At 26.1% G+C, this 24,828-nt stretch overlaps 1 protein-coding gene across 1 annotated transcript; it reads right to left on the bottom strand.

Moving 5' to 3' along the window:
* Positions 1-9,519: 9,519 nt before the first annotated feature.
* On the bottom strand, positions 9,520-11,555 carry LOC124834997 (cytochrome P450 710A11-like). The gene has a single exon (XM_047309839.2). It carries the CDS (start codon positions 11,409-11,411, stop codon positions 9,867-9,869), a length of 1,545 nt encoding a protein of 514 aa, XP_047165795.1. The 5' UTR covers positions 11,412-11,555; the 3' UTR covers positions 9,520-9,866.
* Positions 11,556-24,828: the final 13,273 nt, after the last annotated feature.

The raw sequence follows: 24,828 nt of genomic DNA, 5'->3' as shown, positions 1-24,828 counted from the left end.
TGCTGCTGGCATCATTTCTATGATTCTCTGTTCATTTTTTAACACCATATCTGCAGTTACGTTTAGAAAAAATATTTTATTTTTTTTCTTTTATCAGAAAGAGACAAGGCATCCTTCACATGGTCGGCAATCATTTGTCTATCTGAGTAATCATATATGATGCCCATTATTTTTAAATCATCAGCTTCTATTTTTCTTTTCCATCTTTCTATTACATAATAATTACAGAATTTTTATTTCCTTTCTTTATATGTGTCATTTGGGTATTATTACTGTTATAGGTCTTGTAGAATTTGTTGTCTCTGATAATTTATCTTCACACAAGATTAAAACGAGTACATTACGGTATTAAACATGTATTACATGGATTAATTACCTGTTAAATATTATTTCATATTAATTGATTTTAAAACAGTGTATTTTTCAGTGGTTGTAATGAAAAGAATAGTTTGAATTGATTTAAATCTAGTTTAACAAATATAATTTATAAACAAATATTGGTGATATTATTAAGATTTAAAGCCTAGACTATCTAATTAAAAGACAGTTTGTCTTGAATGTGTGTCAACCAATGTTGACATTCCTACTTTTTCTTTTAACAAAACGTGTCAAATTTGATCTGTTTTCCTGAAGCAAAACTAACTATTATATGAAATTATTGTTGTCCCCTTGGTCGTAGAAACAAATGAAAGATTACAAATATTAGTTCATACATTATATTGTTATCTATCATTACAATAGAAGAGAGGAAAGAACTTATAGCTATTGTAAAAAGAAATTGCGGTAATCCCACAATCGTATTACAAATAATTTAAATAACATAAATAATTTATTTATATATATAAAGATATATGAAAATGTTTATGAGCTTGAATTACTGCGTAAAATATGAAAATAGGGGTTTTCTTTTGTTTCTGCTATTGTTATTTACGAAATAAATCAACATTGCCATAAACTCTCATATGAAACCAACTTATGCAAACAGTAAACATCTCCTTTGAAATAAATGAACATCATTTTAGCATATAACCTTCCTTAGAAAAGGTTTCCTAAATAAAAAAAACAATTATAAGTTTAAAATAGGACTTTCTTTAAATGTTAATTAAGAAATAAAATTAATTTTAATATTTAGATGAAATTATTAATATATAAATTTTAAAAAATTAATATTATATGTATATATAAGTTTTAATTAGATTTAATTACTAATTTAGTTTTATTTTGAAAATAAATATTATTTTATTTTCAAAAAATTGTTTAATTGACTCAATTTTAAATATATAATTTGAATTGAATACAATACATTGATATTTCACACTAACATTCACACGTAGCTTTAAAACAAGTATATGATATACCAATAACACAAAGAGAAATTAAAAATATTATCAAGGTAATAAATATGTAGAACCGTTTATATAAATATAAAAAACACTGAATTAAATTAATCTAACACAAAAATGAAATTTAATTAAAAAAGTAAATTGAATACTATAAACAAAAATTAGAGAAAAAATAATTGTAGAAAAAAAAATTAAGGAGGTGAGATAAAATCTGACACAATATCACATTTGAACTTGTTATATAACCAAAAGGTCCAACCATTTATTAATTATACTAAAAAAATATCTATTTTTACATCTCAATTCAATTCAATCACAGTACTATCCTCCGATAAAATCTAAAACTTTTTCACAATATTACATACAATCTTTTCTTACATATAATTAAATAGTCTAGACCTCAAACATAAATTACATTTAGTGCACTTTTTAATATACATATATTAAGATATAAAGATAAATAGATCCACAAAAAATCAATAGTCTTGAACAAATGACACACATAGAAATCAAGCAGAAAGTTTCTTAAGGATAATTTCCTAAATGTGTATATGTTGTAACTAGTGTAATAAAACAAAAAGATATAAGCTTAACCTAAAAATGGTGTCTAGCATGGCTCTTGCTTCCACATGAGTAGGGTGTAGGTAGGGAAGAAGTCAAACAAGACTTAAAGAGAAAGCTGCAAATGATAAGACACTTCATGCAATCCCTCTGCTCTCTGCACTCTGCACTCTGCACCACTTCAATCTTTCTCCTTGTCGGAAAAAATAAATCACAATTTTAGCATAAAGTATGTTTCATGTCTTTAATTTTTTCAAAATTCCCTCATCATATTTTTAAAAAAATTACTCTGTTTTAATTTTGTTTCAGATGGTAAACTTCATATTCTTACTTTTTTTTTAAAACAACAAACTGAATTGCTGTAATTAAAAATGGAAACTTTAAAAGTTGTGACGTCGGAGATGAAGACAGAACACGACAAGACAAAAATGCATGAAAACATAATAATCCGAATTTGAAGAGGCTAACAATGGTGTCTGTGCAACCAACGTGGGGAAACATACCATGTGCATCTGATGTGACTCATACTACATCCCCACCCACTTTTACGCTTTCCAAATCCTACTATTTAATTCACGCTGCCAAATAATTGAAACAAAAAATGAAAAATAGAATATAATTTTAAATAAACAGGTGAATCATCGAATGAAAATTTAACGCCTACAGATAGATACAGAACAGAATGTTCTACACAAGTCCAATGTAATAGAATGTTTACTAAAACGGTAGCTAGAAGAATCTTTCATTCTGGTCATTGTTTGAATGTATGGGAGCTGCCTAAACTCCTATTTTCTATGCCTTATATTTTGTACATTTTTTATTTGTTTGTTAATCGTAGGACACATTTTATTTATTATTAAGCTATCTGGGAGATTTGAATAAAAAATTCACATTTGATTAAATTCCAAAAAATTCAAGATAAATGTTAACAAATGATTCAATTAGATTGGGTAAATAAATGAAGTTAGATAAATAAAATTTAAGTCAAATGACTAATTATAATTGAGTTTAGATAGTATACTAGAAGTTAAAAATATGTCCGATCTTTTAATATTTATAATTTTATAGATATATTTCATGTTTTGAATTTTATTTTTAGCATGATTTTTTATTAAAATTAATGATAAATTATATAAACCATAATTTATTATAATTATTATTATTAAAATCACTTATGAATTTTTTGAGTTAAGGAATTTTTATATTTATTTAAAATAAAAAAATAAAACAAAAATTACTGTAAATTTTCAATTCAAATAATTTAACTACATTAAATTATAATTTTAAAAAATTATACATGATTAATATGATAAATTAAATGATTAGGTATATATTTTAAAGTATAAAATTTGAATTATACTTGGATCTAAACTCAATCCAATGTTATATGGATGTCCACAAAAACTAAAAGTGTAATGAGATATTTCAAGTTCAAAAACAAAAGAACATAATTTTGCTCTATATTTTAACTCCACTACCACTTACCATCTGTTTAACAAAAACATCAATAATGTACTCACATTATTAAGGTGATTATTGTAAATAAGAAAAACAAACATAACAAATAGACACATAAAAAGATAAATTAATTTACCATTAAGCAATCATATTACGATTTATATAAAAGTAAACACACACAAATTTACATCAACTAAAAAGAATAAATCACACATACTAGATTTGACCATTGAGATACATGTCACTGAGTCATATTAATGAAGTCATGTACTTGTTGTGCCAAAAACTGTTCTATTAAGCTGACACTTACAACGTTAGTCTTTATCACAATCATAAGAGCCATGGCATCATCATTATGACACGACCTACCTAATTATTCTCCTCTACATGAGTATGAATGTCTAGTGGAGTTCAAGATAAATACACAAGTAGAATCGTCTTTACCTCAAGGCACACACTTAGATATACCACTATAAAATCTCTCAACCATATTCTTAACATTACTCCAAACATACACAATATTTTTATCCATTATTATAGTCATGCTTATAACTACAATACAAATAAATAAAACATCACAAACTCATAATCAACTCCAATTTCAACCAATTTCAACTAGCACACCAACATACTACATAATCATATTTCAGCAGTAAATTAAACTAACTACATATTAATCACAACAGGATTTTTTCATTCCAAGCTACCAATTTCAGACCAATTCAAGCATCACCACATATTACAAACATATCAAAAACTCTAAAATTAGCTTACCTTACCTTTTTAAGAGATCAAACAACTTTAAAAGTCTTAAAACATTTCCAATAGCTTAAGGAACTATATTTGTTTATACGAACCACGTAACCACAATCAGTATATATAGTTGGTACCGTTATGACAAATGCGTCAGAAAAATGCTCACATGCATAAAAAGATGCACAAAATATAGAAAAAAGTAGAAATTAACTTACTCTTTTGCAAGAATTGATCAGACAATTTTGAAAACTTCACAACAATGATCACTTAGACACTCTAATCTTCAACCATATAAACTATTAGTCAAAAGGCTTAGAGAGACGGTAAGGAGCGTTTAAAGGAAAGTATTTTAGAGAAATAACAAGTTTTAGATAATGATACTCGTTAATAGAAATTTTATTCATATATTGAAGTTTGGATACTAAAGTAACTGATTCTCATTATTTAAAACACAATATTACTTTTAATACTCTATTTTCTAGATTCTCACACGTAAAATTAAGTATTTAAAGTTATTATTAAATATATTTATTTAGAATATTTTTGTATATACTCTTTATATTTTCGTCATTAATTTTACAATCATGTTTCAAGATTTAAACATAGTTGCATGCTCTTTTGCAATGATAACGAAGAAATTCTCTATTGCAATTGTTTTGGTTATTTTTTGCAACAAAATGCCCTATGCAAGTCCTAAGCTTCTGTATTGCTTATTATGAGCTATTTTTTACTACTTTCCAATTTTAGATGCTTATATTAATCTTATTTTGGTGCTATTAAGTGTTATAATTTTGGATATAAATTAGATAGTTTACATTGCCTGTGAACATTCCAACATGTTAATTTTCTTAGGGGTAAATAAGTGTCATAACAAACACATAGATTTAAAAATGCTTTTACTTATTTTAATTAATGTTGAATTAAAAACTTGAATAGATACAGTAAGTCGAACAGTGAGTTATTAATATTTAGTAAAATATTTCAATCATGTTATTAGTCTGGCTATATGTATAAAATTAGTTAGGGTAATTACTAAACAATGTATAAAATGCAATTCTTAATGTTACTAAAAATTAATATTCGTCAAAACCGATCACTCGACCCGATCCGGCTTAACTTATTACGGATTGACCACTTAATGAGCTAATTCAACTTGGTTCATTTATTAATAGCAAGCCAAAAAAATTAAAACCTAGTCTGACCCACCACGAGTTGGTGGTTTAAACGAATTGGTTCACTTACTCACTTAATTACAATTATTTTTAAAAAATTACAATTTTTTTGTAATTCAAATTTAAATATATTTCACTCTAAAATGATGTTAAACTCCAAACATAATTCAAAATAAATAAAAAAGTAATATACTATTTAAATATAATCCAAAAGCAAGCTCAAAAACCGAATAAACAAGTTTCTAATATTGATAATTTTTGTCACCTGTTCATTTATAAGATTAGAGTCTTTAATGGATAAATTTATAATATTTTACTGTCTTGAAAGATCTTCTTTATCGTCATTTACAATATAATAAAAAAAATGTTAACTAATAATATTGAAACACAAAATAATAAATAATTAAATAGAACTACATGGTGAGCCAACCCAACTCACCACGCATTCAACCCGGGTGAGTCGTATTTTAAGTGAGTCAGGTTGAAAATTAGTCCATATAAAAAATTTTATTTTTTTCAAATTCAACCCAATCTGAACCCGTAGTTGACCAGATTAATTTCCGAATTCTAACTCATTTTGACAGCACAACTAAAAATTGTATTATGTTTTATACATTATGTTAATAATACAAGAAATATTAATCACTAAAAAATAGCTTTTGCATTATTTTTTGTGTGAAAATTGGTTTATACAATATTTTAAAGTAGAATAATTAAAATATGTTGATATAACAACGCTAAACTAAATTATAATTTATTCACTAATTTCTGTCTCAATTATAGATGTGTAACATATTATATTCATAATACAGTTTTCTATTTTATCATTAGTCAAATCTAATAATAATTTTTTATTGTGATATATTATTTATATTAATGCATGTTTATTTTCAAGTTACGACATCGGTTTAAAAATATTAAGGTGAAGTAAAAAAAAAATACTTTTGACTTCGGTTTAAAATCAAAATCAAAAATTGAAGATTTTTATAAGAAAACTAAAACAATAAAAAAATTTGGATTGGTTGCAGCTTTTCTCATATATATATACGCGATCAAATTTTAAATAATTATTTAATTTTTAAACTCTAGGAGAACTATTCTTGAAACATAAATTTCTTCAAGAAGTTTAGAGACGCTAAATAATTTTTATATTAAATCTAAAATGAAAAACTAAAACTAATTCTATAATAATATATTTTAGCATATTTTAGCATATTTTAGCATATAATTAATGACATATTAAACCTAATAATCTACTACAATATTATATAAAATTAGATACTCATTAAAAAATAAATTTAAGACAATTATATTGTTATGAATATTTTACGTACTAAAAAGAAAAGATAAAAACTATAATATTATATGAGAAAATAATAAAAAAAAAGGGTATCGTGAGTAGAAGCAGAGAAATTATATCATTACAGAAATAAACATTCACAATTAATATCTTCCTTCATCCTGATCAACATACATGGATTAACAAAATTAATTAATATGTCATTTATACATATAATTTCAATAAAGGAATATATATATATATATATATATATATATATATATATATATATATATATATATATATATATATATATATATATATATATATATATATATATATGGGGTTTGCTAACGCGCGTACGCCTGTTTTTCAGTTGGTACATTTTAGCAATGTGTACCGGATTTTAGTAGACAAAAATATCCTTATATATCATGGATTCTAAGTTTTAAGGTTAAGGGTATTTTAATAATTTTCATTCTCAAAACTTAAAAAAAAAAAAAAAAAGAAACCCCGAAACCCTTGCTCACCTCTCTCATTCCTCTCAATCCTTTCTCTTTCATCTCTCTCACTCCAACCTTTTCTCTGTCATCCCTACTGTAGTTCCAATTGAAAATATCAGAAACACTTGCCTTTAAACAATTTGCCTTTGTAAAGAGTTGAGTCATTGACATATTCACCTTCAGACAAAGGTTCATTCAAGATCTCTTCAATTTCACCATCTTCACTAATTTCTCTAATTTCATCATCTGCATATGTTGAATCATCATCTCTAAAAGAAAACCCTCCAGGCCAATTACCAATTCTTTCGGATGTCAATTATGCTTGTGAAAATTAGATAAAATTATATACGACAAAAATTATAAAATGAAAACTCATTATAAAGTCATTTTTTGTAAGAAATTGTTTAACAACGAGAGTTTCTGATTTTTTCCAGGCCAATTACAAATTCCTCTGATGTCATTATGCTTGTGAAAATTAGATAAAATTAGATAAGACAAAAATTATAAAATAAAAACTCATTATAAAATCATTTTTTGTAAGAAATTGTTTAACAACGAGCGTTTCTGATTTTTTCCAGGCCAATTACCAATTCCTCTGATGTCATTATGCTTGTGAAAATTAGATAAAATTAGATGAGACAAAAATTATAAGATCAAAACTCATTATAAAATCATTTTTTTGTAAGATTGTTTAACGACAAGTGTTTCTGATTTTTTCAATTGGGGCTACAGTAGGGTGTTTCTGATTTTTTCAATTGAGACTCCAGTATGGATGACAGAGACAGTAGAGTGTTTCTGATTTTTTCAATTGGGACTACAGTAGGGATGACAGAGAAAAGATTAGAGTGAGAGAGATGAAAGAGAAAGGATTGAGAGGAATGAGAGAGGTGAGCAAGGGTTTAGGGGTTTCTTTTTTTTTTTTTTTTTAAGTTTTGAGAATCAAAATTATTAAAATACCCTTAACCTTAAAACTTAGAATCCATGATATATAAGGATATTTTTGTCTACTAAAACCCGGTACACATTGCTAAAATGTACCAACTGAAAAACAGGCGTACGCGCGTTAGCAAACCCCTATATATATATATATATATATATATATATATATATATATATATATATATATATATATATATATATATATATATATATATATATATATATATATATATATATATATATATATATATATATATATATATATATCAACATATAATAATTATGATTACAAAACAAATAAAGCAAATAACGATTAAGATATAAAATATTAACAATTTTGTAAAGTTCAGAGTAAGGTCATAAATAAATAACGATTTTATAATTAAATACTCAAAAATGTTAAAATATCAAACAAAACCTCCGACAACTGAATAACTTTAAAGAAATGGCGTTGAATATTTATTTCTTAAACTAACACGTTACTTATAATTAAGATGAGTGTCTGTATCAGAAGATTGTAGAGAGAAAACGGAAAGAAAAGACAAAAAGAAGGATGGTGGTTTTCTATTTTATGACCCGGCAAAGAGAGAATTCATAAGATTGTTATCGACACTTCAACTTTACTAAGCTCACACCTACTTATTTTTAGTTATATTTTACCCACTTACCACTACTCCAAAACTATTTCCTTCTTTCATATAAACAACTTTAATTCCAAATACACCATATCTTCCTTAAAACACATAATAAACTATAATATCTATTTATTACATTTTAAGTATAATTTAAATTTAACTTTTTTCATTAATTTCACACATTTAATTATTTCATAATAGAAAATGAAGTTGCAATAAATAATTTTAAATAATAAAAACTGATTGTTTGTTTCTTGATAAAAACACATTTCCAAATATGGAAAAACATACACTCACATTAAAAAACTCGTTGGAAAAATATATTCAAACATGCTTTTTTTCAATAAAAAGTTTATTATACGCTCACATAAACCAAAGTAGATCTGTTGTCCCCTTCTCAGAACAATTTTTTTTTCAATCACGGACTACCCTCCATCTCTGACTTTATTACTTTATAATAATAATCATGATATTAGTATTTACTAATATCTTTTTTCTTTTGAAAACTAATTTTGTTTCGATTCTATTCTCACTTCTTTTTTATTTTCTCATCTACCCATTTCATTGTTTTTAGTTCTCCACCAATGTGGAAGAATGTCTTTTCACAGAACCATTTAATTGAATTAACAGAACCGTGTTCTCTCATTCATGAATTTGTAATACAAAATTTTGATGCATTAAGTTTGTAATGAGGCACTTTGAAACACTAATTAACGAAATCTCTTACATTGTTATTGATTGAGCTATGTAGTAATAATAAGAGGCAGTAATAATATCAGAATAATCCAGAATGATGATGAATATGCAAGATTCTTGATTTCCAAAAGAAGAACAGATTTTTTAGATCTTCTTTACAAAAGATACACAGCATAGTTCACAGGGCAATCTCATCTCATCTCAATTCAATAAATTTGGCATCTTTCTTCCTTACATAATTTTATTCACTGCTTATAACCACCAATCATCCACCATCCAATCACCTCTTACATTCACATACACAAACTATAGCAAGAATAACAATAATTCCAACATTTCACAAATCCAACCCAACAGATAAAGGACAAAAACAAAAGTCAACACCAACGATTTTTTATCATAAAATATTTTCAAGATCTCCTAATTTTCGATCCAAATGGAATTAAATTAAAAAAAATGGGTAAAAAAGAACCTGCATGCGATGAATGAGAAGGAAAAGTAAAGCCTGTGAAAGGGTGTTTGGGTCATTTCATCAGGTCATCGACTGCAGGGAAGGAAGGATATCGTGTGCAGCGTTGCGAGAGAAACACCCTGCAATCGTCTTTAGGGCATATGGTGGGTACGTACGCGATCTCATCGCAACCGTCCGTTCTGTCCCTCTTGAAATTGATCAACGTGGTGAACAACGCGATGAAGAGAACGAGATGATTCAATGCGTACCTTTGACCCACACACTGGTGGGGCCCCGCACCGAAGGCCAGAAAGTTTCTTTTAAATACTTGGTCCTCCTGTCTCTCCTCCGAGAACCGCTCCGGGTCGAACCGCTCCGGTTCACTGAACCCCTGAAACGACGACTCGAATGCCGACGGGAACACGATCGCCCCCTTCGGTATCGTGTACGACTCCGTCAGCGCGAACCTCTCCGCCGCGATATGCGGCACCAGCGTCGCCGGCGGCCGGAACCTCACTACCTCACGAGCCACCGCCTGCGTATACTTCATCTCCCGGAGCATCTCCGCGGTAATCAGCTCGTCCGACTCCGGCGACCAGACTCCTGCCACCTCTGCCCTAACCTTCGCCAGCACCTCCGGATGCGAATCCAGCAGTGCCACCGCCCACAGCAGCGACGAAGTGGACGCGTCCTGCGACGCAAAGAGAAAATCAAAGAGGTAACCACCAATCTCGGCGTCGGTGGAGAACGGTGCCGCCGGCTCTTCGGTGAGCTTGGCCTCCTCGATTTCCCTGAGCGTTTCCTGCATCCAGTAATCAATCAGACACGAAGGCTCTTCCCTTTTCTGCATCCTGGTTTTGCTCATCTCGGTGCAGGTGGCCAGCGTTTCGATGAGCCGGTCCACGGCGAGCCTCGCGTTTCGAAACGCGGTGCCGGGGAAATCAAACGGAAGCTTCATAAGGCCAACGTTGAATAGAAAGTAATCCCTCTCGAAGCGCTCTCTGGCTTTGAGGCCCAAGTAGGGGCCCACGAAGACGGTCTGGGAGGTGTCGAGATTCATGTCACGGGCCAGAATACGGAGCGGAATGGAATCGGTTTGGGCTTGAGCTTTGGCAACCCAGGACTTGAGGTGATCGAGGATGATAATCTGCTGGAGCGAGGTGTAGGTGGAGAGGGCTTTGGGGGTGAAGTTGGGGGCGATGCGACGGCGGAGATTCTTGTGTTCTTGACCCATCATGTAGATAAGGTTGTGTTCGCCGAATAGCTTCTTGCCGAAGGGGTGGCCCACCAGGTGGAAAGCGTTGGGCCTGACATTGGCGAAGACCTTGTGGGAGAGTTCGGTGTCTCTGATGAAAACGATGAAGTTGCCGATTATGTAGTTGGCGGAGAAGCCCAAAGGGGTGGACTTTGCCAGAGAGGACTGAAGGTCCCAGAAGTTGGTTGGATTGCGGACCAATGGGATTGCGTTTCCAAGGAAGGGGACGACGAAGGAGGGTCCTGGGATGGAAGCCTTCTTGGCAAGGTAGGAGATCTGTTCGAGGAGAATGAGGAGGAGGAGGAAGCATACGAGGTAGGAGGCTATGTCGGTGAGGGAGAAAGAGGATAAGAGAGGGGTCATGTTGGAGGTGATGATGTTGAGCGTGCAATGCCGAGGGATGAGATTTATTTATTTAGACTAAAAGTGAGAATGTGGGAAAAGGATGAAGAGGGAGAGAAGTAAAAAATGGTGAGATTTAATTTGAGGTCAAAATTAGAGTTTGAAGAAGGAAGAGAAGAGTGTTGTGTTGTGTTGTGAAGCAGTTGTTGTTTGAAGTAAGAAGGAAGAGGTGAAGAGAAATATAGAGAAAGAGAAGGATTGGGGAGAAGAAGAGGTGGGTCAATGGTGGGGCTGACATCCAGCTAGGTAAGGCCACCCTATGACGTGGGAAACATCGTTTACGACAACCAGCACACATTTTTCCCTTTTCATTTCAAATTTCACCTCTCTCTCTCTCTCTCTCTCCCCCTCCTCTGCCCTGCTCTCTCCTTCTCTTCCATTCCACACTTCACAAATTAACGTCTTTTTATGAATTTTAGATATCAAATAAAAACAAAAACCTTTTTATTAAAACTTCTTAACTTATAATCTAATACTTTATGAGTTTCTAGAGTTCCTCGCTCTGTATGTATACACACGTGTGTCCTTTGTTCTGAAGCTCTCGGTTGTTTTTGTTTCGTCACTACCGCTGTTACAATATCCAAATCATACCATATTTTATTATTCTCATCATTCACATAATTCTATTAATATTTATTTTAAAACTTTTCAAAAATACATTTCTTTATATTGGATTTATTTTTTTAATTTCGTTATTTTTTTGTCGGATTTCTACCAAATATTCTTCATCCAAGTAATATTTAACTTTATATTTAAATAAACTTAACCAATATACGAAGAGAAAAAATATTTTTATAACCATTTTCTTTAAGAAAACAGTAAAAGGTCATTTTGTAATTATATTTTGAAAACTGATCAAATAAAATATAGGTAATAATAAATTCAATGTGATTTTTTAAAAGATGTAAAACTATTAACACTCTGTATAAATTCTCCATTAATATATACATACCACACCACTGTACAAATCGATGGTAATATACATTTATTTTAACTTATAAATAAAATATATGCGAGGATCGAACCAACAGTTTAATCTGCCACGTCCTTGTTAAGGCGAAAAGAACATGTCATATTGCTCATTTAAACAAATAAATTAAAGTATGCCTATTGTTTTATAATTTTCCTTTTTTATCTAATTTTGTAATTTTTTAATTATTATAATATTTATAATCAAAAAAAGCTTCTAAAATAAAATTCCCATCTTAGTGAAAATATATTAACTTTAAATGTTACCCATTTAAATTTCATCAGCTAGTTTTCTAAGAAATATATTATTATGATAAAAAAAATAAAACCCTGCTCATTAAATGTATTATTAATTAATTTAATATAATTATACCGAAAATTCAAAAACATTTAACATACCGTTTAAATGGAATAGATTATGTTACCGCTATGATAATGATGTGATGTTTAGATAAATTCGTATTAAATGTGTAAATAAAAAAAATTAAACATACAAAAATTGAAATCCTTCGTTCATATTCTCTGTCTCAACTCAACGTTGAAATACAGGTAATTAAAAAAACTCAACTAAAACTAAATATAAAAATCATGACAAGGAGATTAAAAACCAAATAAGGGAAAGCCAACATCTTGCTAAGGCAACTTAAGAGATTGAAAAATAACTTTTTAAACTTAATGTATTTCAATAATCACTAATTTGAATTAAAAACATGTTTTCAAATATTTAAAATTAATTTTTTAACTAATTGACAAACGCATTTTACTTGTGTTTTGTAATATTTAAATATGCTTATCACGTGCATTTTTATCATTAGTGTCATGAGATTTGATTATGATATATTAACAATTTTTTTAATAATTTTTTTATAATAAACTATTTATAAATATTTTATTAGTTTATATATTTGAAACGATCAATCACTTATACATGGATGTAAAAACAATAATTAAAAGATATTTTCGTTGAAATTTTATTACTATCTCCAAATATCTAAACGGCCATTGGTGTGTTTAGGTGATTACATCCACAAATTCCACGATATCATTTCTGTCTATTTCCAATCGAAGATTTGGACTTCACAAGTAAAGAACAAAATTTGAAGAAAAAATAAAGCAAAAAACTAAGTATATTTTTTATACTATTTAAATTTAAAAAAAAAAAAAACGAGTCTTCTGCATTTTTTATTATTCAAATAATTGAGTTAAGGGTTATACCCTTAAATTTGACATAATTCACAATGTTTTACAAGGGTTATAAATTATAAGGAGAATGCTAAACCAATACTCTAAAACACTGTTTAGGATATAATTAATAATACTTTATTTCATCACATTTATATTGAAATATAGAATAAATAACTTTATTGATTAAAATAATGTAAATTTCAATTTCAAAAATTATTCATGCATTTTTTAATTATTTTAAAAACAAAAATGTTTATAAGTGTAATACAACTATTATTGATAATTTATTTGATACATATAAAAAATAATAATATAATTTTATCGTTGTTTTATTTTTCTTTTTTTTTCTAATAGTTTTTCTTTCATTTTAATATTGTTAAAATTAAAATATAATTAAACTTTAAAGAAAACTTAAATTAACATAAAAAGAACAAACTGAAAAATAAAATAAACAACATCATTGTATCAGCTAATAAAAGGTTAAACTTCTAAATTATTTTGTTATTCAATTATTTTTTAACTTTTTTTATGTATATCAAATAAATTATTAATTAAATGTATGTTACTTATGATATATTTATCTTTTAAATAAAATAAAACCGCATTAATAATTATTGAAATAAGAAAATTATATCATTTTAATTAATGAAATTAACTATTTTATACTTTAATATAAATGTAATGAAATTAATATTTATTAATTATACCTTAAATAATGTATAATTGTGAACTGTAATTAATAAAGTTTCTTCTGTTGCCCGGCTGACATTATTGAATTAACGGCAAAGGGACTTTTTGGAATTTCTTCATTGCACTTGATCTCCATGGGAATTGGGAATATTTTCAGTCAAATTCTAGGGCTACCTTGTTCAGTCTCCATTTTACGTTTCAAAGCTGAAAGACTTAGAATTCCAATGGTTCTGATCATGACGAACCGTTGCTAATGAGGAGAGAACCGTAAGCAAAAGTGGCTTGACAATTTGATGCCTTTCTCATGTATCATATTTGACAATTAAAACACCCTTTTATATTTTCACAAGTTAAAGTTTTTCCATATCAACAAAATAAAGAAATTATTTATTCAGGAATTTCTGAGCCAACTATATAAGTGATTGACACCACTCTTTATCCAAAACCTTAAGACGATAGGTTACTGGGTTTTTCACCTTTATATATTACTCTATTTTTTCATTTTTATCTAATGAGATTTAGACTCACACTTAGATTCTCAACAGAATTTACTTTTCACACAATATTTTACTTATTTCTTTCCTTGTTTATAGATTTAAACATTGTTGTTTACAATGTTTTTACTTTAACTATTGGGTGATTAAGTTACAATACAAAATTTAATGTTTAAATGAAAATGGAAATTTTTAGGTTATGTATAATTTTTTAAACAATTATGCACAGCTAATTTTGGGATGGCATAAATAATAAATAAAACTAAATTATTTACGTGCATCACTTTTAATAATGTCTTCTGTACTTGTAGGACTGAAACATTTCCATATAATCATAGTCTTTATCTATTGAAATTAATTTCTTTATAATTGAAATCTGTTGATTTTTAACTTATGGAGATGTATAAGGGATGAGGTATTTACAGAGATAGTCCAACTTCAAAACAACAATATACATCATATAAACTTACGTAGTAAAAATATAATAATTAATTAATAATATGTACTTGTAAATAGTATTCTATTTATAGTATTTTAAGAGAATTTTATAAACTTTTAAGCTAAACTTACCGTGTGTTAATACCTTATTAATACATTTAATCTTATTTTAACACAGTAATCCTGTTTAAAAAGTTATTCCGAGATTATATCATTTTACATAAATGATATCATCTTTATCTTGTACAAATAAGCGCCTCTCCAAACTTGAGACTAGACCGAAAATCTATGTTTTGAAAAATAAAATTTCCATTTCTTTAATTTAAGATGGTTTTAATCTATCTGATTATCCTATATATTTTTAATATAATTGAGATTATATCATGTTATAAAACATATAACTTTTTTTTTTCGTTATAAGTCATGGAGTACTAATTTAAAACAATTTTAGATTTTGATTAATCATACATAACTATAACAGAAGTTTTTAATAATAATAATTGATGAGTTATATATATATATATATATATATATATATATATATATATATATATATATATATATATATATGCATACGACATTAAAACTTTAAAATAATAAATATTTTTTATTTATATGTTGTTATTTTATTCATCTTTATAAAATATAAAATTTTCACCTTATCTTAAATTCTTAATAAGTTAATAATTGTTAATTGACAATATAATCAATAAATTCATTTTAAAATACTATAAAAAGACTCTATTAATTAGACATGATTGTGGTAATTGTGATATAAATCACTCTCTTTGTCTTGTAAGTTATGTTAGTGTTTACCGAAACTAATAATAACAAGTAGAAAAACTACAAAATTTTGATATTGCTAAAAAAAAAGGGGGAATAATAATAACTTTTACATGAATCAAAATATTGATCAAGACTTTTTGTAATATTATTTCTTTATTCTGTCGAACACTTTTTTATACCATAAATTTTACAAATAAAAAGTTATTGTAATAGATTATCATATTAACAACAAATAAAATGATATTATGAATAAGTTAATTTTATATAATTTTGCTACAAACATCCACTCAACATCGCGATCATCTCATAAGATATTTATTACACTTACATGCATAAATGATAAATCAAACATGAATCTAAATACAATAAATGAATATTCATTAAGAAGTATCTAAAATATTCGTATAAAATATTCCTTAAAACAGACCAACCCTTAATATATTTTAGGACTTTTGATAAACATATCTTAACTACATCAAACAATATGACTTTAAAGTATATATTTATTAATTTATTTTTTAGTTTTTTATTTGAAATTTGTTTCACTTTTTTATTTTCTCTTTCTTACATTCAACAAGAATAAAAATATTACTTCAAATAAAAGTGTACTCAATTATTTAAATTTATTCACTGTAATTATTTCAATGTGTTTTTTTCTCAGTACTAACTAAAATATAAATATAGTTGTAAATTCTTTTATCTTTAAATAAACAAAAAATATCAAACCTTAACTTTTTTTTTTCTCAAATATAAATATTTGTACCATCTTAAAAATATTCCTTTTCTTTAATCTTCCACACTCATAATATTTATTTAATATATATGTTTGTACTCACATTATAAATATAGCAGCAATATTACAAAAAGATATATACTGTAACTAGTAAAAGTATTTATTCATTTTTAAATGATAAAGTAGTGTAAATGTATATGTCACGCACAAGAAAAAAAAATGCCATTTAATTGAGAAAAGAGATTAATTTATAAATTAACATAACTTTATTAGATTTTTTTATTCTGAAATAATTTTTATTTGATTTTCTTACTGTACATCTTATGAATTAAGTTCGCACAAAACATGCCTATCTCCATCGCGGGGTTTGAACATCGAATCATGTTTCAAAAGCAAGAGTCAGAGTTTTATTTAGAATGTGACGTTTATTATTTTTCTATTCATTTTATCTTATGACATCAAATCACGCCAACGATGTTGATTAAAATATGTTGTTTGTATAAGTTGGACAATTTAAATTGAATTAATTAATTATTTTTTATTATTAACTGATTTAATTGCAATTAGTTTTATGTTGGATTTATTTGTTATTTGGGAATAATACTTTTTTCTTTTAGACTATTTTTCGTGTCATTTGAACTTTTTTCAAAATTATTTAATATAATTACTATTTTTTGGTTTGCAGGGTTCATTTTTGTTTTTTATATTAAATTTTATATACAGAAATTCATGAAACATATAAAGTGACCGTTATAAATATAAAATATTGATTATAATAAATTATTAGTCAATGAATAAGAAAGTATATATTATTTTATATTAATATGGAAAAAACTGTATGAATAGTTTACTTTTTTTATTTAGTCTTTGTCATGCATCAATTAATTTTATTAGATATTAAAAGTAATTTCTAAAATAATTGGGTGCCTTCATTTAAATTATTTTTAATATTTAATAAATTAGTTGATGTGACAAACGGAACACGATAAATGCCAAATAGAAATTTTCAACATTTCGATCAAAAGATTTTAAGAGGTACTTTTATTGTGTTGACTTTGTTACTGTGTTCAACATGTTCTCACGTTAGTGGTTGTCTTTACGAGAATAATTGAAAAATATATACTTTTACATTTCGAATAAATTAATAACTTAAATATTAAATAAGTATGATGTGAACCAAATATAGTTATAAATGTGAGAAAGTTCTAGGAACTTAATTGATACTTAATAACTAAAATTAATAATCACGATAGTTAGATATTTTATTATATCAAACTTTGTTTTAAAACTATTGTTTTCTTACTTAAACATACTAAATAACATATTAAAATTTTAATATATATATATATATATATATATATATACATATCATCAAATTAATATACATTCCTGAATAAAACAAAACAAAATAAAACAAAACAGTAAGCATAGATAAGAGGCACAAGTTCATAACCAAGATTTGTTTTTCAATTTATTAGACCAATTCATATTTTCAGCTAACTGTTTTATTTAAAAATATAACACGTGTACCACGTTGGTGAATTGCATTGAGATAAGCTCCCATGATGAATCCCACACGTGGGTTGTGTGGTGTGATTAATATTGAAGGTAGTAATCATAGTCTGCAATCCCATGGTCCAGCTTTTAATTGTCTGGAGAGTTTATAGGACGTGTTTCAGTACTGTTTTTCCTTAAACTCTGCTCAATCTTAATTTAAAAAAAAAAAATATATATATATATATATATATATATATATATATATATATGATACTTTATAAAATGTTTTTTTTAATGTGAAATTAAATCAATCAATGGTCACAATTTTAGAGACTTTTATTTATTTAAAATCATGTGGTAAAAGTGTTGCCCGTGTGGAATTAGTAGGTGGTCCTATACAGTACATACTGTGATTGTGTGCCACCACATTATATTCCCACAAAACAACAAATTCAATGACTTAAATATTGTGACATGTAACATTTTCTTTTTGATAATTATCTGTTCAATCATTTATAAAAATATTATGGATTAACTTATATACTATTTTATAAATAACCATACTCAAAGTGAAATATCTTACAATGTAAGAAGAATATACATCAACATTATAATTTTGAAAGGTTAAAGGAGTACAATTGAGATTAATATTTATTTAAGAAGTTGGAAGGCAACTTCACCAAGTTCTTCGATAGCATAAATGACATGCGGGGTCGATTTGCTATTCATTCTCATCTCCTCTAGGAATAAGATTTTTTCTTTCCTTTTATATAATAGTTTAAAAGAGTTTCACCTAGAAGAAATATATATATTTAATGTAATTTTAAAGAAGCCACCTATTTTTGTTCTTTCCAAATAATATTCAACATACGATAAAAATGAAAATAAAAGTGTAATTAAAAAAAAAATATGTTATCTTCGAAATATTAAAAATAATAATGTATATAGTTTATTTAGGTATTACGAAATATAACTTTTTATCGTGAATTTAATATAATATTTCATATTTTTAATTCATTTTTTTTAAATATTTTGATGTATCATCATAGTTTATATGTCTAAAATTCATAGTAATATATAATATGAACTTATATACGAAAATTTTAAAAATAGTAAATAATTTTTTTTTTCTTTTTTAAAACATACAAAGAATAAAAGGAGTGGCCTATATGACAGTTTATACATTCAAACTAATAAATGTATGTAATGATGTGTTTGGTGAACTAAAATTTTAATTTCCTAACTCATGTTTAATTCTACTATTTAAAAAGTGTCATTTCATTATCAACAAAATCGTCATTCTTAATAAATATAATTGAAGTTAAATTATGAATGGTATTATTATTGTATGAAAGCAGGAATATTAAACGAGTGTAATTCTGCAATTAATGAAAATATAGTTAATTTTTTTATAATTAATTATAAATTTGGAATTAATTAAAAATCATTAATTTTGATGAGTTATCTTTTCGACCATCTATTTTGTCGCATGAATATTACATTGAGTCATAAAATTAAAATTTAAGTCTTATAAGACCTCCTCATTAAATTATTAAATTACGGTGGTAAGTAGTGAGTCTTAAAAGAAAGTCTATATTGGAAATATGTTTTTTTTAATAAAAAATCAAACAATACATTAGCGAGAGTGTGGATGAATCTCATAGATAAACTACTGAGTTGATAAATTAATTAATTTAATTTTGATTTAGAGATAATAATATAATTTATTTAATATTTTAACTTCGTTATTTATTTAGATATTTTTTAATACGAATAGTTTGTTTATATTTTGTAAAATATAAATTCTATCACGAGTTTTGTATAGTTTTTTTATGTTTTGTATTTTTTTATTAATATTGTTTACTAAATTTTTATACGATAATAAATGATTGATGAATTTTGAAATTGAGTATAAAATGTCAAAATTCATATAAATACCAAACATTATCTAAGTTTGAATTTACAAATACTAAATGGTTAAAATATATTTTTTATTTTCAAAAGTTGTATTTTGTCTTTAAATATATATATATATATATATATATATACACTTTCATAACAATCCGAGTTTTACAAGTTTGGTGGGAATATTTTACAATATGAAAAGAAATATATATAATTTATTTACAAACTAAATACAAATTTTAAAATAATTTAAGAAAAAAATTAATCCAAAACTAAATTAAGACCTTGTAGAAAAATATCAATAAATATAACATAAAAAAAAATCCTATTAACTACTCAAATAAATATAGCTGCTTTTTAAGAGGTATTCATAAATGATCAATTGAATAGTCATTATGATTTATTTGTGTACATTGTTATATAAATATATGTAATTATATTCATTTATCACATCAATAATGGTGATCTTTTTAACTCGGTAAAACGTGATATCGAGATTTTACTTGACTTTATGACTATTGTTAACAAAATTAATGTGAAGCAACTTAACATAAATAAGTTCAAAATTGAAATTTATTACAAATATTTAATCTTTTGTTTTCAATAAATATAAATATCTTCTTAAGATATGATTCAGGTTTATAGACATTTTATGGAATGGATATTATCATTTACTCGATGATGTTGTGTTTATTTTGTTAAAAATACAATATCTATTTATCTACATAAAGATTTTGTCACGAAAATATTTTGATCACGACCACTGATAATTTATATTACGGATTTAATAAATCATGACCACTAATAATTTGATCATACTATTTGTCATACTGGACATGACCTAGAGGAATTCAGTACAGAGTAACTCAGCTTTAAAGGAGAACCGCCTCGACGGTCGATTTTGATGAAGAACGATCCGCGTGATCAATCTGAATTGACATCTAAGTGAATAACTTGTGTGAACAATCCGAATGAACGATGTGAACGGACAATCTAGGTGGTGCTAGGTCCCAAGAGAGATCATAGCATATACAAATAAATATATAAAAAAAATCTTTTATTTTTTTATGCACTGTTCTTTTTAGAGGAATTTACGAAGAGAGTTGCTCATTTAGTTTGGCAGCATGAGTTTTGCAATTGAAGTTACGCGGTGAAGTTGATGAAACGTTAAAGCCTAATGGAAAATAGTTGCAAATAATTATTTGTTTTCCACAACTTGGAACTATTGATTGAACAGTGAATAAGATGGACCTTGTGCGGGTCACTATCGTTATTTCTCACACGTAATCTAATATTCAACAAAATTTAAGAAAAATGGAAATATTGTGATCACTACAAGCCCAAAACATATTTATTTATTACAACACAAAAAATAGCTTATCACAAAGTAGAAAAAGAAAAAGAAAAACAAATACGATGAATGCCCACTTGTCATGAACAAAAATAGAACATTGTAGCTGTTCCATCAAACCATGGGACAATTCCAATTCTAGGCGCTTTATTTTATTTTTCTTAGTCGATGCATACTTGCAAGGAATATCTACTAGACAATCTGCACGAAATATAAATTTTCAAGTCAATAATCAGTATAGTCAAAATTATAATGATGATGTGTACCTTGATTACACTTTAAACTAAGAATATAAATGCAAGATTTAATAAACTATTAAGTATATAATAATTTTAAGTATTTTCAACTGAAATTTAATTAAAAGAATATGTTGTGTAAAATATTCAAAATATTTTTTATTTTGTGTAAATATTCTATCCTTTGATTTTTTTTAATTAATGAATATGCACAAATATTTAATCATACACTTCCTTTTTCTATGTGCCATTATTGATCCTTATTATTTTTCCCTCATCTGTTTATGTTGCTATTTTCAAGTCCACAAGCTGCTTTTGGATTTGGATTTAATTAATGCGAACAAACTCAGAATTACATCGGATAAATATTTTCATAATTATTATTTTGAAAATCAGATTGTAAAAAAAAATAAGTTCATCTTAAATATTATTATAGACTTTTGACATCTACTCAAAACCCATAAATCATTCCTTATCAAACAAAATATCGTTATAATAAAAAACAAAAAATAAATGAATAAAGATAAATACATGAAAGTAAATAAATAAATAAAAATAAAAATAACTAAATTAACAGCATAATAATTTCTTCTTAAGAAACTTAAAATTGTATATACTTACAAAAAATATAACTTTTGACGTCATTTTTTTCTAAAATTTTAAAAAATCAATTGTTTATGAAAATAACATGTAACATTAATAAACTCAACTACTTTATGTCATGTTGTAATGCTTTAAACAATGTAAATAATAATTTTAAAAAAATCACATTAATTATTTTGAATAAAAACGAGGATTATATTGAAATAAAAAAATTATACATCACATCAAATAATTATAATAAAAATTGTGACGAAAAAACTAGTAAACCATTTTAAAACATGTAAAGCAGAGACAAAAGCAGTAATAGTACACCTTCAATGATTATCAAGGTTGAAAGTCAAAATCAATAATGATTTATAATTGGTTGAGAATATTAAAAAATGTATCGATAATACATACTCATCAAACCCATACATATCATGATAAGTTGGAGAAGATGTTTTTAAATGACTCAGTACATTATATATAATTTATATAAGTTTCTATATTCTTTTAGCTTACGTTTAAATGCTGTATTGAAAACTTTTTTTGAAAAAGATCAACTTTAAACTAACTCTGTTTCTTCCTAATATATAAATCTTAAAGACAATCTCGCCACGAAAACAAGTTAGCTTACGCAACGAGTTTATATTCAAACTTTTAAAATAAATGTTAAAAAAATATTGTTCTTGATTGTAAAATCTACTATTTGAGATAGTATAAAAATTATATTATTAATGTATTTAATTATAATTTTTTTCTACAATACACAAAACAATGGAAAAATGAAGTTGATTGAGTGATAAAATCAGAAAAAAAAGAAAGTATCTTCATGAAAAAAAAATTAACATTTACTAATAGAAAATTGTATACGAAACAAAATTATATTAGGTATTCGAAATGGCTATAAGAATTTAATGTATTAAGTTAGGTCAAAACCTCTATAAACACAAGTGCTAGTTATGATATGTTTTGTTATATAATAGTATGATGTACATTTTACTCTTGGTAATAAACGTACGTGATCGGGATAAGAGAGTTCATATTTAATACACAATTATTGATACTTGATTTGGAACTTAATTATTTATAATAAAGATAATTACATGATCCATAGTTTTATTTAGAAAAACTAATGTTTTACGTCCTAGCAATGATCGATGTTGACCAATTCACAAGTTTACCGAATAGCAAAGTTGATTATAGCTAGAAAATAGATTTGACTTTTAGTAATGTTTCCAATATTATTTATTGATGTAATTGTAGCGTTTAATTTATTTTCTTAGAATGATAAGGTGGGACAGATCATGTGGCAAGGCTTGTGGGCCTTCAAGAAAAGACGGGTTGAATTTTTAACTTTGTTAATTTTATTTATTTATTCATTTCGTATAACATATACAGACAAAAAACAGATAAATGGGACAGTTCACATAATCTTAAAAAAACCTGATAACAAATAGTGCATAATATAATAACATTGATTTGTAATTATTAAAAAAATAAGTACAAGAGTTATCATTCAGATAATTGTGTATATTTAACCATTATGATTAATAACATTCATAATTTCAATAAAAAAAAATCTTAGTAGCTAAAAGAATCAAGATTACAATTGATATTTTGTTTTAAACGAATGTTTCATTATTTACGGTTAAATTATATTTCTTTTCTTATTTGAATGTTATGCATTATCCTTGTTAATTTAAATTAACATAATTAAAAAATGAACAAATTCTATAAAGATCGGCTAATAAATCAGATATTATGTATAACAATAAATAATTTAGCTCGGATTTCATATATAGAATGAATCGGTCAAAGAAATTAATTCGCATTTTTTATGTATAACAGACCAAAATGAGATAGACTAGTCAACAAATAGTTATTCCTAACTTTTCTTTTAATATTTTTTATTGTTTTAAACTTAATTTTAAGTGTTGATATATTTCTTCCATTGTTTTTTAAGTGTTATTTAAAAAAAAAACAGAAATATAATAATTTTTATTTTATTTTATTACAATATTTATATGATTTTTTCTTACCTTTTTTCCTACATGACAATATATGTATAAGAAGGCATGCATTATGTTCTCTGAAAATTAAAAGACTTGAATCTAATTTTGATTCTTATAGTTTTGTGATGCTTACAATTTTGATTGTTATAAAAAAAATAATTACGTATTTGATCATTTAATTTTCTAAAATGGTTTGTTTGGTCATTATTAACATATTTTTTTTAAATTTAACAGAAAATGTTTTTATATTTTTCAATTATAACAGTATTAGTTCCTTATTTACACAGAATATTAACATTGATATTCAGTTATAAGTTTTATCGTTGATATAACAAAAATTATGGAAGCATTGTAGTAATTGAATAATATATTATGTTAAACTAAAATTGTTTGTTATTGGAACCTTACATAATCAAATGAACTATTAACAGTATGGATGGACTTTTAAATATAAACAATATTTAATACTGATAATGTATAAATTTTTTTGGCTAAAA

The sequence above is a fragment of the Vigna umbellata genome, chromosome 5, assembly GCF_029865625.1.
Source record: "Vigna umbellata cultivar VRB3 chromosome 5, Vumbellata_1.0, whole genome shotgun sequence".
NCBI classification, from domain to species: Eukaryota; Viridiplantae; Streptophyta; class Magnoliopsida; order Fabales; family Fabaceae; genus Vigna; species Vigna umbellata.
The sequence above is the reverse complement of the archived record's forward strand: the minus strand, read 5'-3'. Positions and strand labels throughout refer to the sequence as shown.

Coding starts and splice junctions, on each gene's coding strand:
- LOC124834997 (XM_047309839.2), bottom strand. CDS start 11,411: ATGACCCCTCTCTTATCCTCTTTCTCCCTCACCGACATAGCCTCCTAC.